The sequence below is a fragment of the Macroventuria anomochaeta genome (genome assembly GCF_010093625.1).
Source record: "Macroventuria anomochaeta strain CBS 525.71 unplaced genomic scaffold BU25scaffold_5, whole genome shotgun sequence".
NCBI classification, from domain to species: Eukaryota; Fungi; Ascomycota; class Dothideomycetes; order Pleosporales; family Didymellaceae; genus Macroventuria; species Macroventuria anomochaeta.
The window spans coordinates 61,375-78,730 of record NW_022985366.1 but is presented as its reverse complement, the minus strand read 5'-3'; the positions used below and the strand labels follow the sequence as shown (position 1 = coordinate 78,730).

Below are 17,356 nucleotides of genomic sequence, written 5' to 3'. Positions count from 1 at the left end.
AAGTTCAAAAACTTTGAGTATCAAGAGAAGTGTTGAGGGTAGTATTGAGTTGATTGATCAAAGGCTGATGAATCAGTTGACAGGGTGAGCTGAGGCCTTATATATCTGCATTCGAGCATTTTGGTGAGCTCGAGACTGTAACCCCACCTGCAGTATACCTCGAGAACCAGGGTCTCGAGAGCTCGAGCGCTTGCTTTCTTGGGAAACTACAGCTCAGGTCAGTAACAAATTCCTCTTTACCGGCCATTCCGAGTCTCCTGCTCGGCGAGCCGGAGCCATTTCATGACTGACCAAGGTCTCTCATTGGCTTGAAAAGGTCCTATTGTGAGGCGCAGTGCTTACCTAGGGGTACATTCTCAAGAACCGGACGACAAGCTGTCGGATGATGCTGCATCGGACGGGAGGCGAAACCCATAGCGTGAGGGCCGTGGACATTCATCAGTGGGCTGAACTACCCTTGATTGGTGTGGGCTAACGTGGCCTGACATTAGTGTGTACATCAGATCCAGGGTCAAAGGTGCATTTGTTGTGGTGTGAGGGGTGGGCAAAGAGCAACTCGAGGCGGGGTGGCTTGACATTAGGCAGTTTGCTGGTTTGGGAACGCGGGTATCTCCTGATGTTTTTTTACTCAGCTCAACACTTGTCGACGGCCGTGCAGTATGACGGAGGAATTGAGGAACAATTTTCTTGGAATCGAGATACTGATTCAATTAATCGTGATCTGCAAGAAAAACAAGTACACGCAACTCACCTCCCTCAGTCCTTGCCCATTCAGCCCGTGCACTTCCTAGCTTAACGTCCGTCAGCCTCGCGTTCTCATCCTCCAACCGCGTCGTTTGATGTAGCTCATGTGAGTAAGAGAATCCACCATCGCATCGGGAATCTGGAGAGCTACAACTGCCAACTGGGTCGGTCGAACGCACCTAAAACGTTATCCCCCAGCTGTCGTACAAGCCTGACAAGCCACATCCCACATGCACCTCTCATCACCCCAAAACAGTAAAACCATTCTCCAATAGCAATACTGCTTCAATATCTAGGCAGGTCCACTGCAGCTCCACTGCATGCGGCTCCTAGGCTACCGTGCGGAGATCCTTAATGCCGTGAGGTTGTATCTTTGACCCGTAAGACCGCACGACGATAGCGGGGTAGGTAGGTAGTTTCTATCAAGCAGCTTTGCACGAAGCAAAGGGCCGCTACGTGAAAATGGCATGCTCCATATTTACCCCAGATTTTAGAGGATCCATATGACTACAATGGTGGCAGACGGTGGCAGACGATCCGGACTCTGGAGATGGTTGATAAGAGTTCGACCTGCATGATCTTCTAAGATGTCTGGAATCTGCCACGCGCCTGGAAACTGCATCTTCAGATCGAATTTCAAATAGAACGCCATCGTGGTTGGATGGCCAAGGCATCATCGTTCGTTTCAGGATATGATCGCGGGTGCGGGGAAAGCCTAGGGCTAACATTGTGAGATGTTGCGGTTAGTGCGGGGCAGATAGAAGTTCGTGGCTTCAAGTTTTCACACTGGGAATAGCGTCGAGACTCCGTCTTAGCTGGGCGCCGATGTTGCTAGGTCGACAGAGAAGAAAGGAGCGTCGTGGCCTGAAGTCGCGTTAAGGCGAGGGACCAATTTGGGGGAGCGACAGCGCGCGGAATGGGAAGGTGGCCGGCTCCTTTTAGTAGCGCACTTTGGAGAAAACTTGATAGCCCACCTGAGGAGTCAGTTAGCCCTTCTGAGGGCCTTGATGGCATAATGTTCGCCATCGATACTAGGGCGAGCAATAACTCGTGATCACCTTCCGGTAAGCAAAAATGGCAGGAGTCGGAGGTTTGTAAGCACCCCGCAACCCTTCAATAAATATCTAAACACCAAAGTACCCATCTTCAGCGTGTCATAACTCCACCAAATCCTTATACAACTTAATTAGCAATGCCTCAAAATCATTGTGAAAGTAAGCCAAGCAGACCTATTAGACCTCACCTTGACACAATTGGCTGCACGCGATTCTTTGACGCATATGATAATCGTAACAATCAGGGATGGTGCATAATGGAGGATTTCCTTAAGAACTTTGGGATTGCACACAGAACAAGCTATTGGTTACTGCAAGAGAGGGATGAATTTGGTGATCCTCTAGCTCTTCAACGCGGTGATTCTTGTGTAGCAAAAAAGGAGCTTTGAGGCACGCCAGGATCAGGAGGACCAAGAGGGATCAGTGACAAGCAACTCACAGAAATGACCAAGGCACCACAACCAAAGCGCCGCAAGTGTAAGGGGCTGATCCTGAGAGTAGATGCCAGACAAGATCGGATGAATTTGGTGAGGTTTGCCGGCTAGCAGCCGGCAGCGGCTTTGTGCTGCCGGTCATGTGTCAGCGTTTGGCTGTACCAAGCTCCTGTTGAAGTCGTACTTTAAGCAAAGCTCGGAAGCACGGGTTCGATTGGGTCTCAGGGATGAGCGAGGTGTCTGGAACGGTAGGGGTAGACTATCTGAGAGGTACGCAATAGTCAAGTAATGGTCGGCTAGTCAAAGACCATGGCAACTGGTAGCAATGAGTAGTACAGAGTATACTGTCTGGCTTGAGAGCAGGTGAGATTCCAATAACAAATTTGATTGATTAGGCTGAAGATGATGCCATAAGGGCAGCGTGTCTACGTACTATATACTTGTAACGATTGTCCGTAGTCCTACAGCGTCTCAGGGTCTCGTGGGACTTGTGGGATTCCATGGTACGCTAGACTGCTTGTGTCGTTTGGCAAGGTTACATGGATTCGTGGGTTTACTGTGCAACAGAGGGTGACCTCTCCCGCGGCTGTCTCTGTATGTTATAACGTCCAACCTGCCCTGACAGTGCTTCCCCCTCAGTACGTGTTTGTAACAACATCCTCCAATCCCTGGATCTAGCTCCTTTCTCAGTACACAGGTCCAAGTACTGTGAGCAGATCCAAGAGCTCCCATCCCTCAATGATGCAGCACCTGTCAAGAAGGAGCACTTTGTTGTATCCTATAACAAAGCAAAAGAAGAAGCACTCTCAGAATGGGTTATCTGAGTTGGCTAGAAGGCTACTAGCATCCGCCCATACAACCCTATCAAGGTTCTGGTTTCATCTCAAGTACTCCTCTGTCAAAACCACAAACATCAGATGTACTTAGGACTATCTTTAGTACCCCATAGAGCTCACAGGCACTATAAAAGACCCAGCAAATACTACAACAATTAGATTCTCTTTCATGGAGTACCCAGGCAGTGCTTGGCAAGGCAGGCAGGGCTATTGCAATAGAAAATACTTGGGCAGCCCAGCTGGAAGCTGAGAACAAGCGACTACAGTATCAACTCAGTCAAATTCAGAATACTTGGCCAAGAAAGTGAGTCAAAATTGATCAAAACCAGCGGTTCAGTGACATTGAGGCTACTAAAGCTGCTATGGAGGCTGCTGCTGCTCAAGCTGCTAAAAATGCTAGCAAATCATATACAACAGACACGGCAAAGGCAGCAGCAGCAGCTAATACTACGCTTCAATTCATGTGTACTGAGTGGCAAATATAAGTACAATTATTGGCAGAACTCAGCTCCAAATGTGGTGTTGACGCGTTGGTTGGGTGGCCGAGAAGTACTCCCGGCCGATAATTATCCCGGCCAGTTTAAAAGTACGTTGGAATGATCTCCACATGCCGTTCTGAACCAAAAGTAGACACACTTTGTGTCACGGTTCAGGGTGCTCCTGCCTGTCGAACCTCACCTGCCATGAGAGTGACTGCCACGTCACACTAGCGTCGTTTACAGCTACTACATATACATACTGTCCGTAGCTTCACCCAATACAACCTCAGTTCAATCCTTCAATATTTCCACACATGCGTACTGATCACTCACGATCCAACGCTACATATTGTCATATGTTCGCTCCTTTCCTGTCTCGTCCATGTTCTGCTGAAGGCAAGAGACATACACGACTATGTGCAAGTAACTGCTTGATAGAAAGGGAAGAGCGCCGATGCCATGGATGACTCCGCCTGTGAGAGACACTCGTCTGCTCTGCTGAATTTGGAGCTATCTTTCCTTCCTCAACATTAAAATATTGGACTCTCGAAAGCAGGTGGCATTCATCACGATGATCAGAGAGCATCGTTTGCTCGGCAAAGGCTGTCTCGTCTTGTCAAACCTTTTAACAACAAACTCCATGTCTGCACACAACCAACGCCGCCCAAAAACAAGTCCATCTTCTAACGTGGGTACCATGAATGGTCTACCCACTGCTCATGTTCGTGCGACCAGCCTGGATTACACATACATATACTGGATCTTCCCTCTCTTCTCAACGTTTCAAATCTTCAGAATTGCTTATCTTGCACACCGATGTCTTTTCTGCCTCAAAACAAGAACGAAACTTTACATGACTGCCCGGCATTGGCGCGAACGAGGATGGACCTTGAACATGAAGACCTTGAATGAATGTCCCCCGGTACCTCCCTTCTCGCAGGTACACGAAGATTGCAATCTCTAGATTCAAATTAAGACTTCGCTTCGGTCATATTCGAAAGCCAGTGTTCCTTCTGCCGCACTTGCTTACTTATCAAAGTTCGCTCTGGCACCTTATGATGTTATTGTCCAACAAAGGTCTAGGAGGCAAGCTGATGTCTGAGACCGATGTCTTCAATCAGATTCGATCCGTATGATTGCTCTTTGAGAATGAGTCCAAGCTGTTTCAATGTCTGATGACAGCATTTCAGCCTGCAAACAAACCATCTTTCTCCTCACTCAGTTAAATCTCCTCAGTTCTACAATCTCCTCATCAGACCAAAAAGCTGGGAGATTTTATCGATGTGTTTCTTGTCTTCGAGATCCACCGCCAAGATGGAACATGTCTGCTCGCATCCGTTGTCCGAAACGCATTGCGCGCTTATCTCATGTCCAGAAAGGCTGCTCGATAAATCGTTCTTACAATCTGCCATGGGAGATACCGGGTGCGACACCTTTATTGTTGCAATAAGGTGACCAAATCCCCCATGTTTGTGAAGGACTGAAAGAGTGAAACCATGATGAGCTGCAGTGGAGTTTCACTCACGCCGAGGACTTCAAAACAGTGGTCAAATCTGCTCATGTTGCAGACTCACATAGGACGTCAACCCAATTAAACTGCTCATGTTGTAAACGAAGAAAACGTGTCATTTATGACCAAAGCGCTCGCTTCTCTGTGATTCGTCAAGCCCTTGTGCCGGAGCTGCAATCTCTCGAGGCTGTGCCAAAATAGCTTCATGCCCACCTCTTCCATGTTCGAGAGCCTCGTTCATTTTGTCGTGCTTTAAAGTCTGGCAAAGTTTCTCTCATCGCTCCATAACGTCTCAGTCTTTGCCTCTACTCATCCCACCCAACAAATACCACCGGTCCCCTGACTTTCGTCTCCCCCACCTTCTCCCCGATCCTTCCACTCCTAACATCCCGGTCCCAGACGACCACAGTACTATTCCCCTGATGACCCACCGCGAGCCTATCTCCCTTTTTATTCAGACTGAATTGTCTCGGCAAGTAGCCACCTGAAGGAGCAATCTGGACGAGAGAAAATGTGCCGTCATCTTGAATCCTGAACGTCGACAGCGAGTCACTCGGCTCCTTCTGATATAGGGGAGACAAGTTGAACGAGTGCTGCCGACTACTTACGATTACAAATCTTTGATCAGGCTGTCGTTTGGTCAACTCAAAGTGCTTTTTCGCCGGATCTCTAATGCACGCATGTAGGTAGAAGAACAACTTACAGAGACAGCGATCTCACTTGTCGGTGCCGTATTCGGTTCCAGAGTCTCCCCAAGCTCCCCCAGCGCCGTTGCCTCAAACACCTTCTCCCACACCAAACCGCTGGGCGTGTAACTGATGCGGTACGAGTACACCTTTTGACTCAGCTCGCCATTGAAAAGCAGATAACAGTTTCCCTCTTTGCCCCGCCCTGGTGCTTTCCAGAACACGCCATGCCTCGGGCCCGCGCCAGCTTCCGTCCTCAAGGGAGGCAATTCGGTGAGTGGTGCGACGGTCTCGTGGTGGTACGTGAAAACGCGAATAAGGTCAGCGCCAAGGTCAGGAATGAGGATGTATTTCCGAGTCGGGTCGAGGATGACGTGGTGCGAGTAGCTGCCGTTCTGGCGACTCGGTATCGGGCCTGTGGTGTTGGATGTTGGGTATAGGATCTGTGCTTGGGGTTCTAGTGAGCCGGTGGAGGGGAATGAGAAGGCTGCGATGGCAGATTTGTTGCTACGATCATCAGCGAATGGACAGGGGAGAACTGGACGAGAGAACCGTACTAGCTTGCGGTAACGTATCCTCTCTTCCCACCCCCGATATCAAAGTACTCAGCTGCTACGCCTGAGAATGGTGCATCGACACTGTCGATCTTGCTCAACGCGCCTTCGCTATCAATGCTGAATGAGTTGAGTGAGCCTTCTGTGGCGTTACTTTGGCCGCGGTCCAGACAGTACAGAAGCCGCTGCTTCGAATCAATGTTAAGCCATGAAGGGTTACTGCCACACTCTCTAATCGTTGATGTTACGGAGAGGTTGTAAGATTTGCCATTGCGAGTGAGTGCAAGGGTGCTTAAGTCACCGTTTGACTGTACGGCGAAGAGCGTGGCTGCTTGTGTTAGGTAAGGAAAAACAGATAAGATGAGGGAAGTGAAGCCAGGAGCGACCATCTTAGCAGTTGGTCCTGAATGTTGAGAATGCCAAGTTACATCTGACAAGGCACATAGCGACCGGTCACTGAACTCTTATGTCCATAATGCAACGCTTTAACCAAGCTTTACAATGCATGGCACTTACCGTCGTATTTCTCGGCTTCCGGAGGTGAAGTCTCCATTTTCCACCACCAAAGTTGCTTCGAGCGGGACTACCAAGTCGGGTATGAAGCTTGTGTTGCTCGTGTGTGCTGAATTAGGTACGTGGCATACAGCTCGCCAAGTTATCAAAGTCCAAGGAAGGTGTGCTCCGGAGATATTGCGGGGTACTTTTGAAGTACACTTGACTGCTCTCGGATAAGTTCTCCGTCCAAGAACAGGGAACATCCGGTGTAATCCCAATATGCCTTGGCGCAGGATTACGTGCGTGGTAACTTGGCGGGTTTCCTACCTTCTGTCATAATGAAGAGACTCTTCGAGATTGTGCGTGCTGGCTCCATCCTCCTATTGGTCAAACAGAATGAGCGAAGTGAATGTGAGGGCGGATCTAAAGTTCGAGTGAGTGTACAGGTAGTAAAGAACAGCAAGAGCTCGCCTCGAACGTGATAACACAGTACTGACTGTAACTGTGACATTATGTATCCTCCTTTTCAACACGCTACGTCCGGGGTATATGTACATTATGCAAGTCGAGATTTCGACACCATCTGCCTTCCTTCGAAGTGTTGAAATCGCTGATCGTAACATCGTGAGGAGCGCTTGCTCGCTTTTGTATGTCCACACATGGAATGGGGAAAACTCAAAGAGGTCCGAGGACGCCATCGCTCCGAAAAAGATGCAGAACTAGATTGGTAATACAGAAGTGAAGTGAACACAGCCCGCAGGCTGGAAGTGTATAGCAACAAGGATTCAGTAAAACTGATGCCCGCCGAAACCGTTTACTACGGCAATGGGTGGCTGGAGAAGCGTTGCCGGCTGTTGTTGCTGTATGAAGTTCGCCGGCACGTAATGGCTCTGGTAAGGATGTTGAGGCATGTTAAAGTCTGCGACAAGAAGTGGGTTGCCGAAGCCTGGTGGAGGTCTTGAGCGTATGACCGGAGGTTGCGTCAGTGGAGGCTGCATCTGCTGCTGGACGACGACTTGGGCCTGATGCGCTTGTTGCTGCTGGTAGGCTGCGTTCGCATCTTGAGCATGGCCGTTCGCCTGCTGCTGGTCTTGCGCATCCCAGCCCCACTTCGCCTTCAGCTCTGTGTTTACGAAACCAACCCGCCAGCCTGTCTCTTGACGAATCTTGTCGAAGATCTGGAGGACCTCCTCTTGTTCCCTTCGATCTGTAAGACACTCGCCAGCGATAGCGAGAGAACGCAGAGCCACACTTGCAACACCGCGGTCCTTGACGTGCGCACTGATACCGCAGATGAACTTCGAGTTTTGCTCGATCATGCTCCACATCTCTGGCTCGTTGGACCCATGAACTGGATTGATCTGTGCAAGCAGGACTAGACATGTGTGATAGAAAAGCCTAGCAACGATGGATGTCCGCTTGATCAACCACACTTCTGGGAAAGCGGAACCTGAAATCGTTTGGCCTGGGTACAGGTATGCCATAGGGTGCATGGTGCGGGGGATGCCCTCATTCCACCGATCCGTCATATCTTTCAGGCGTAGCCACTCGTTGTGGCGGTCTTGTAGCGTCTGTCTCGCGATGTCTGGGTTCCGTGGTATTGATGCGCGGTAGTTGCAGGTCTTCGCAACGATGTACAAGATCCTGTGAGTCCAAGTCTCCTCCTTCCCGGATTCGGTCTCTGGCGAGAAGTCCAGCTCAACACCCCAGTCGTCAGGATCCCAAGCTACCTGCCAGTTGAAGTGGAGGCAACTTAGGATTTCCATGCCAACGTTCAGCCAGAAGCAGGCAGCACCAACACCAATCGAGCGTGCGTTCCAGCGACATTCCTTGATCAACGCTCGAGCACCGGCGATGTGGTTCATGCGTTGCAACGCTCGTTCGCCCATGATCTCGTAGACGTTCAGGATGACTGCTGTGGTCGCACAAAGGATCGTGTCGCGGTCTGGGTCTTGTAAGGAGTGCAGTAGGTCCCGTGTCGCAATGTCGTAGTAGTGTAAGGCTTTCTCTTCGCTGTACTTTGGGTTCACGAGTGCCAGGTGACGAGCACCACATGCTAAGAACGCATTCAGCAGCATGGGCTCGTTCAGCGCGTGGAATGGGATTAGACGTGAGAAGTGCTTGTGCGCATCCATACTGTCCATCCAGATCCCAATCTCCTCAACGAACACTTGCATGTAGAGCACCTCTTCCTGTGACTTGAGGTAGTCGCGGGTTGGGACGGGCGCTGGGCTCGCGGCATGATCCATGGCGTACGGCGATCGGTTCGAGTTGGAGTAGCTGGAGTCTAGTCTTGTCAGTACGAACATCCAGCCTATGATGATATATGGGCTCCACTTACGGGCGCGTCCGTGGTGCTGCTGTGGGACCTGCTGATGATCGTAGCTGTAGTGCTGTGCCTGTTGATAAGACTCCTGAGCCATGCCTTGGATAGGCGGAAGGAGCTGGTGTGCAGCTGGCGGAGGTGCAAGACCACCAGGCAGGCCCATTGAGAAACCATTCCCGGTCACAGGTATGTATGTGTCAGTCTCTTCCGCAGGATACATCTCTCGTCCGCCCACATACTCGGCCGCGATGATTCTCGACTCATCCTGGAAGGCAATCTGATATTCGGCGCCCTTGGGGATCAAATAGGCGTTCTTTTCACATGTGGTGTCAAGGAAGTTGAGTTTCTTGCCCCAATTGCAATCGCGCTGAGACTTTGCGCAGTTGTTGCAACAGGGCTTGTTCTCGTCGCACTTCAAATGCCTTTCCCTGCACGTCAAGCATCCCGTGCGCGTCCTCTTAGGCTTGCCCTCTGGGGTGGCGTCGCTCTCCCTCTTCTTTGACGTCTTGTTGCCTGGCGAGTCGTTCGGAGGTGGAGGCGTGACAGCAACAGTACTGGCCATCTTGTCAAACCTTCCAAGTGCATTCAGCTGGACAGGAACAGTCGCCCCGCGATCAGCCCAGCACTTCTAGGACAAGGGTAGCGCAAGACTGCGCGCGCCGTGACGGTCCCCGCCTGGCTCTCCTATGTGTCGTGGGCAGTGTATTATCGCGGTGGAGAAGTTGGGTAGATCCCTCGAAGTCCTGGCGCTGGCTGACGCGCAAGGGAAACCGTGCGATAGTGGGAACTCGCAAAGGCGGCGGATGTGATGGCGATAATGGTTCCTGGTGGTAGTTTAAGCCCAGTGGACTGATGTGGGGTAAGAATAGAAAGGGCAAGTGCACAATAATAGGAGCGCACAAATGTTGTGAAGGCTGAGAGTTGAAGGGGGTCGGCAGCAATTGCTGTGCAGGCCGCGGGAGAACGAGGTTCTGCGCAAGGCGGTACGGCAGCTACGGGACCGGAGTGGGCGTACGACTAATGCTATATCCGGGCTGCGGCAGCGGCAGCGGTGGGAAGTACACCGAGAGTGCGCGTCGCAATGAGAAGATTTATCGAATCCTGCCCTCGCTGGCTGGCTGGCACAAGCCAAACGATGACGAGAGGAGGATCGTTGCTCGGCTTCGTTGAGTTCAAGGAAGGATCGACCTGCAGTGCAAGTGTGGCAGGTGCAGGCGAGGCCCTCCTGATCCCTGACGGTGACGTTTTCGAGGGCCACTGTTGCGCGCAACTCCTTGAACGCGTAGGTTCGTTGCTGTTTAATAACACGATTGCAATGCCAATGCTGCAGAAGAAAGTCAAGAACTGCATTGAGATGATGGGTAGGGAGTCCTATACAGATGGTCGTCACAAGCACACGCCAATTCGATGATGCGCGCCAGCATGCCCTGCTCCGGCAGTGATGTGCACGACTTGGCTGCGATTTGCAATGGGGTTCGGCGACTTCGTACCCTGATAAAGTTATTGATTATCACGTTCTCCGCACTTTGCCTTCGATGTCGTCCCTCCCACTGCAGAAACACCTCTTGGGCAGCGCGCAAAGTTCACTGTCTCGTGTCTCACAGCTTGATAGCGCTGATGCATGATGACCGCCTGCAGCTCCAGGTCGTCAATTCTTGTAAGAGGCCAAAAACAAGCTATCGCCTAAAATAGCTCTCTTCCCTGCAGCTGTCGGCAAGTCGCCCCGTCGTTGAAGGCAGAGAGTGAGATGAAGAACACAAGAACAGATTCATGAAGAACATGCAGATCTTGCTCCATTTGTCGCCTTCACTTGATGCGCGTAGGGTCCTTATCGAGCGCCGATGTTGCGCATTGGACTCATGATCAAATCCCTACAGTTGAGCAGTCTCAAGCAGGCAGCTGCAAACTCGAGTCGATGATTTTCAGCTGCGCCAAACATGGGCGCTGCACTTCAACGACGAGAAACGCTTCCCACGGCCCTCTGCGGACTCCCTCGGAAGGCGGGCAGTGCCTGCGCTGTCAACGCCGCGTTACTGCAAGGCGACAATCTTGAACGATTTGACAGGCGCCCGTCCCACAGTTCGGCGATCGTCTCGTTCCGAATTGCCTACTTCTGAGACTGCACACATCACCAATGGCAGCTGAACGCCAATCGTCAACTCACCCACCAGCTCACCCCAGCTATATTCTTCGTGGCCACGCCTCACAGATACACAGCGTTCAATTTGTGCGCCAGAACACTCGTCTCATCACGGGTGATGCAGATGGCTGGGTCATATACTGGAGGCTCGAGACCAAGCGTGCGCTAGCTGTGTGGAAGGCTCACGATGGTGCCATTCTTGGAACAGCTGAATGGAGGCATGACAAGATCATAACGTGAGTTCTGCATGTCTTCAACCATTTTATCATCTTCTGGGTCTCTCAGATCCTCACTTGCCCGTCGCCATACACTAATAAAGTTCCGTTGCTAACGTATGGACCGATCTTCAGTCATGGTCGCGACAACAATCTTAGAATATGGCAGATGCGCGCGTCAGATGAGTCTACATTATCGACTGCTTTGCCCGCAGAGGCTACCTCTGGCGATCGTCCAATGCCATGGCTTCTGCACACACTACCAGTGAACACCCTAAACTTCTGCGCCTTCTCTATGTGTTATGCACCTGTACAGATAGTGGCACCGGATAGCCAGGACACAAAAGGGAAGGCTCAAGTCACGTCACACAAATCGAATGCTTCGATTTTCGTTGCTGTGCCGGCTAGAGACGACAAAAAGGCCGAAGTGTATCAGTTCCCAGAAGAGAGGCTGAAGTACGTGGTGCCTCGCGCACAGTCAGAAGATACAGGTAAGTACTGTAACCCCCATCGAACTCGTAGGTATCGAATACAGCCTCAGTTAGTCGGCAATCGCGAGCACCCATTGCCTTTCCATGCTGGCAACTTTAAGAACCCTGCTGACGAACGCAGGAATGGTCATGGCCGTAAAGCTTGTACGAGACCCGACAACAAATAGGACGCTCGTAATCACCGGCTACGAAGGACGGCTCACAGCTGTGCATCTACTACCCAAAGATGATGGATCAGCCATAGGGGTGGCTCAGCTTGTATACCTCAGCCAACCTCATACGCAACCCATATTGTCATTAGATGTCTCTCCAGATGCTAAGACGTACTTCACTTCTGGCGCTGATGCTGTCGTTGCAGCTCACCGCATTCCGGACCTACCAACTAGAGAGGAAGATAAGAAGACACCACCACATATTCAGGCCGATGGAGATGATCCGCCAGTCTCTATACCCACCCAACATCCCGAACCAGCACCTCATGCTATCTCCAGCATCACCGTTCACGACAACATCACAGCCACTCTATCAGATGACCCACCGATCTCTGTCCCAGAAAATACTGTCGATGAACCTCTATCGTTTTCTAAGCGTCCCGTCGCCGCTTCTGCACATCGTCAGCAGTCGACTTTTAAAGCTGGCGGCGGCCTCTCCTCCCTCCTCTCCACCGCCTCGACCCACCCAAAGACCGCACAACGTGCACGTCCATGTCCCACATCTCCCGCACTCACCATTCAACCTCCGCACAAAATCAACAACACCAAGCACGCCGGCCAACAATCTCTATCCGTACGCTCAGATGGCCGACTCCTAGTCACCGGAGGCTGGGACTCGCGAGTACGAATCTACAGCGCGAAGACGCTTCGAGAAGTCGCGGTGCTGAAGTGGCACAAGGAGGGTGTGTACGCAGTAGCTTTTGGAGAGGTCTTGGATGCCGAGAATCTAAGACGTAGTAGTGCAGAAGAAGGAGTGGGTGAAACAGAGCATGGGGAGGTAGCGAAGAGGGAGACGGGGCTTAGCAAGCTGCAACGCCAGCGCAAATCGAAGATGCAGCTTCAGCACTGGGTAGCTGCCGGGGCGAAGGACGGCAAGGTCAGTCTTTGGGAGGTGTTCTGAGGGCAGCAATGAGTGCTGGCATGCCAGTACACACATGATGTCAAGAGGCGAAAACACAAGTTGAAAATACAAGCTCATTGCAAGTACAAATGCACCGTAAGCAATGCTGACAAAAGTGCTACGTGTTGTGGTTTACACTTGCCTTCTCTGCACTTACCTCCGCACACTCGCCCCCCCCCCCCCTGAATAGGATGATGTTGGATGACGGGCATACCTTTCCTTTGCCATCATTTTTTTTTTGCCTAGTCTGGGGACTTGAGGTTTGGCGGGTGGTTGAGGACGATGGTTCGAGTCTGTAATGAGGAGGAGATGTGAGTTGTTTTGTTGTGTGTTTTGCTGATTGGCACTTACCTTTTTTGTGTTGAGGAAGGAGACGAGGTGTTTTGGAAAAGGAGAGCACGACATCTCAAAGAAGTGACAGTACAGATAACCCCGACGATAACGAAGAGCAAGGATCAGTTGTATCGATGAGAAATGAGAACTGAAATGCATAACATTGTCCAAGTAATCTGGTAAAGTCATCGTTCTCAAACCTAGCATGAGGGAGATTGAAATGGCGACAAATCCAACATCTCGCTACGCCTTCAAGAAATGAACAAGCCCACAGAAGTAAAGGAAGCAAAAGGTATTAAACATATCTCAAAAGCCAAACTAAAAATCAGTCCTACCACCCGATCGCCTTCCCCTTCCCCTTGCCACCGCCCGGCCTCGGACTCAGCGCCGGAAATTGATCCTCCTCCATCTCCTTCCTGCTCTGCTCCTCCGCAAGACTCAACTGCATCGCAAACTCCAGGTCACTCAACTCATTGCCGTTACTCGTGTCAGCATTCGCTTTGCTCTTCTTAGCTGGCGCGTTCCAGGGCGAGCTCGAAGCGGACTTCTTGCCTTTAGCGTACTTGATTGGGATGTCGAAGGCCGAAGGCTTGGTGGGGTCGGAGTAGAAGGGGTCGGCGCCGTTGCTTTCTCCAAGGGAGAGGCGGATTGCTTCGGCAATGTCGGGGTCGAGCTCTTCTTCGTTCGCGCTCGGACCGTTGTGTGAGGAGGACTGGGCGTTGTTGCTGGACTCAGGCTTGACGGTGTCTTGTCGAGATAGTTCGATGAACTCGCTTTCGCGACGCTTCTTCTCTTCCGCCTCTGCATTCTCTTGAGACAAGATCAAAGCATAGGCAAGTGCTTCATCTTCGTCCTCAAGGAGCTCGGTACCGAAGCGAGCAGCTTGTCGCTCAGCCTGCTTGCGTCTCTGGATTTTGTCGCGCTCCAGCTCGAACTGCTCGTTCTCGATGTATCCCTTCAGATTCACTCGTCCGGTTCCAGCGAAGCGTTCATTGGCTTGGTTCGTGCCGCGCTCAGTACGACGGAGGCGGCGTTTGCTACTCTTGTACTGATCAGCCGCCGATGAGCTGAAGCTCCACCAACGCAGCTGATTGCCTAGTGAGACAGCGCCGCGAAGGACTGTTGGATCTGGGTCAAGACACACAGCACCAGCAGCAAACATGTTAATGCCGACACCTTGAACAGAGGCTTGCGCTTGCACTAGTCGTCTGCGAGCGCGAGATGCATGGCGTGAGTGCAATGTCGTAATGGGCGACATGCTGGACGCGAGCGGGTCCCATGCCTGCACCAGACCGTCGTTACCACCAGCGACAAGGTAGAGGGAGGTCAAAGCTAGTGACGAGATCTCAGGAGAGTCAGTGTAGATGATGCGTAGGGGTTCGATATTGTTGGAGTACTCGGATGAGCGTGAGACGGGTGCTCTCACATCCCAGATAAGCACAACTCCACTCTTAGTTCCAGCTGCGAGAAACCGCGCTCGCTGTCCGGGAATGTCTGCGGGCGACGCTGGCTGGCTTGCAACGGACATGGGTGATGCGTAGGGTGACGATGCTGTAGAAGCTGTCGAGAAGCCAAGTGCGGGATCTTCGGACAGCGTGAGCGTTGCAAAGGTTGAGTTGTCCAGCGCCGTCACAGTCAGTCGAGTGCTCTTGAAACCGCCGAATGAGAACTTGGAGGTTCGCCACTCTTCCACGAGGCTGGCCCGCTCCGGTGAGCTACTAGAAGACGTGTACGAGGAGCTACGGTTACGTAGAGGTGCTTGCGCAACATCCAATGTGCCAACACCAGGACCGCCGAATAGCGACGGAGCCAGAGGTGTTTGTGGCGTTGCTGTTCGAGTGGAAGTAGCGGTGCTCTTGTCCTTCTCGTTTGTCTTCCAGCGAGTGAAGCGTGTAATTTCAGCGCTATGGCCTTCGTCCAGACCACACTCGAAGACGACAATTGCTTCGCCTGCGTAGTTGCCATCGTCACCTGCGAAGTCGACTTCGAGGCGTCTGCGCATGTCCCAGCCAAGACAGGTCTTCCGGAAGTCCTTCGGTGGTTTTCGAAGGAACTGCTGGATCTCTCTCGTCTCTGCAGCGATCTGTTGCTTGCCTAAGCACATACCATCCCACGATGTACGAGGGGAGTAGCTGCCGTCAACCTCAGCGTCGCTGTAAGGATCCGGTCGTGCAACGCGCCTACTAGGCTCAACGAGATTCCAGTAGACGCTGCGTCCGGTGAGCCAGGCCAAGTATTCGGTAGGTTCTGCAATGTCGGTCGTGGTAGCTTGGCTGCGAGTCGGAAACTTGGTAAGGTAGAACAGCTCACCGAGGGCGTTGAGGGCTACTGCCCAGATGCGGTTCTGGGTCTGTCTCTTGGTAGAGTAATTGTCATCCACGACGATAGAGACAATTGGAACGCCAGGGCTGAGAATCCAACGGGCAGTCAGCTCACCACGCTGCAGACGTGAGGCCTTCACACCATCGGTACCGAGACTGCAGGCAGAAACCACACCGGCAGCAGAGCCCATCATCATTCCAATGGTCCCTTCTGAAAGAGTAGGGATGGTATTGGACTTCGCAATCCAGACACAGCAGATGGCTCCACCGTCAATGCCCAGCTTGGGAATTCCAAATTCAGATTTGGTGAAGTCCAGGGGCTCTGCAATAAAGCGACCGCGCATCTCGTCAGTCGCGCGATAGTAGCAGGAGCCTTCCGGACAGCCCTGACCGTATATCATGCCGTGAGGCTGCGACACGTCCATGACATTCGGACATCCCACAACCTCACCAGATCCAAGACCCCACTCGGCAGTTCCTGGGAAGCGTTCTGAGAACTGGCTGTAGAAGTTGGGGTCGCTTTGGCCCCAAGGATCCACTTTTGCAACTGTTGGGTCACTTGCAGTGACCATGCCAACATCGTCCGCGCCATGAATGAACCGCGGCTCCTTCTTGTTGAGACCGGTGCCAAACGAAGCATGAAGATGGTTAATCGTCGTGTACGTCTTGGCCTCGTAGGTCACTACTGGATGGATGCTTTGCACCAGACCAGCGCGCGACGGGGTCACAGTATCTTGCATGGGCTTGCCGCGGACCAAGGAGCGCAGCATCCTAGTACGCAAGATATACTCGCTCCTCCATGATGCCAATGCGGTAAGCCTTGTGAACTTCCTCTTCTCAGACCGCACGATGTCACCGCTGTCTTCCAAGTTCGCGTTGTGTGAGGCGTCTTCGAGAGCAGCTGGGCCCGGGAAGTAGCGGGCGAAGGCAACCTGCCATGCGTGCGGCGTCGTGACGAGGTCGTTGAAGCCTCGAGAGACGAGCGCAACAGCTGCGAGGTCGTTTGGCGACAGGTGGGCAATGGCATGGATCAAGACCTCGTTGGGCAGATGAGCGATTGGTGAGCGCTTGTCGTCAGGCTTCCGGTTGGACTTGATGACCTCAAAGAGAGGTCCTTCCGGGTTTTTCCGAGTGGACTTGGACAAGGCTTTCTCATATTCGTCGATTCTGTTTCTCGGTGGAGGCGTCGACAGTCTGAGACTCTTCAATCCCTCGGTCTCAGCATCGCCATCCGCGCCGGGCGTCTCTGAACGCGTCGCGTCGCGTGTGTTGCCACCGGACGGTGACTCAGACTCTCCCCGCGACCCACCTGAGTGAGGTTGTAGAGGAGGCTGCGGGTCATCGTCGCGGCGCTGTCCATGCTGAGAGGGAGAATAGGGGGTTCCGGAGGCGATTGGTGGAGTGGAGACGTTTTCGATTTCGTTAGTAGGCTCTGGCTGCATAAAACTGTTGGGGAGGTGGAGGGGTGCGGGCGAGCGACTGAGCTGCAGGACAGTACTCAGTCAGAGTCGGGCTATGCGTGCGCGGGGCGATTGATGGCTTGGGTGGTGTTGTTGTGAGAGGGGCAATGTTCACGAAGTTTTGGTGACTCGGTCGCCAAGGCCAGAATGCATCATGACGACTT

At 52.3% G+C, this 17,356-nt stretch overlaps 6 protein-coding genes across 6 annotated transcripts; 2 read left to right on the top strand and 4 right to left on the bottom strand.

The window, feature by feature from the left end:
• Positions 1-765: 765 nt before the first annotated feature.
• BU25DRAFT_407519 (uncharacterized protein) lies at positions 766-1,873 on the bottom strand. The gene has a single exon (XM_033705558.1). It carries the CDS (start codon positions 1,394-1,396, stop codon positions 1,235-1,237), a length of 162 nt encoding a protein of 53 aa, XP_033565140.1. The 5' UTR covers positions 1,397-1,873; the 3' UTR covers positions 766-1,234.
• Positions 1,874-2,883: 1,010 nt separating this feature from the next.
• BU25DRAFT_333203 (uncharacterized protein) lies at positions 2,884-3,057 on the top strand (the record flags this gene model as incomplete). Its single annotated transcript, XM_033702474.1, has 1 exon — positions 2,884-3,057. A coding segment is annotated over one exon (174 nt), but the record flags the coding sequence as incomplete, so codon positions are not given.
• A 2,306-nt stretch (positions 3,058-5,363) lies between these two features.
• BU25DRAFT_488416 (putative isomerase YbhE) lies at positions 5,364-6,851 on the bottom strand (the record flags this gene model as incomplete). Its single annotated transcript, XM_033711349.1, has 4 exons — positions 5,364-5,687; positions 5,762-6,251; positions 6,302-6,626; positions 6,815-6,851. 4 exons carry the CDS (start codon positions 6,849-6,851, stop codon positions 5,364-5,366), a joined length of 1,176 nt encoding a protein of 391 aa, XP_033565138.1.
• Positions 6,852-7,547: 696 nt separating this feature from the next.
• Positions 7,548-9,940, bottom strand: BU25DRAFT_220486 (uncharacterized protein). Its single transcript, XM_033701321.1, has 2 exons — positions 9,135-9,940; positions 7,548-9,080 (listed from the first exon to the last, which is right to left on the bottom strand). Exons 1-2 carry the CDS (start codon positions 9,679-9,681, stop codon positions 7,579-7,581), a joined length of 2,049 nt encoding a protein of 682 aa, XP_033565137.1. The 5' UTR covers positions 9,682-9,940; the 3' UTR covers positions 7,548-7,578.
• Positions 9,941-11,253: 1,313 nt separating this feature from the next.
• On the top strand, positions 11,254-13,078 carry BU25DRAFT_333560 (WD40 repeat-like protein; the record flags this gene model as incomplete). Its single annotated transcript, XM_033702488.1, has 3 exons — positions 11,254-11,430; positions 11,644-11,965; positions 12,087-13,078. The coding sequence occupies 3 exons, from the start codon at positions 11,254-11,256 to the stop codon at positions 13,076-13,078; spliced, it is 1,491 nt and encodes a 496-aa protein (XP_033565136.1).
• A 498-nt stretch (positions 13,079-13,576) lies between these two features.
• Positions 13,577-17,276, bottom strand: BU25DRAFT_407515 (uncharacterized protein). The gene has a single exon (XM_033705557.1). The coding sequence runs from the start codon at positions 17,172-17,174 to the stop codon at positions 13,743-13,745; it is 3,432 nt and encodes a 1,143-aa protein (XP_033565135.1). The 5' UTR covers positions 17,175-17,276; the 3' UTR covers positions 13,577-13,742.
• Between the last annotated feature and the right edge of the window lie 80 nt (positions 17,277-17,356).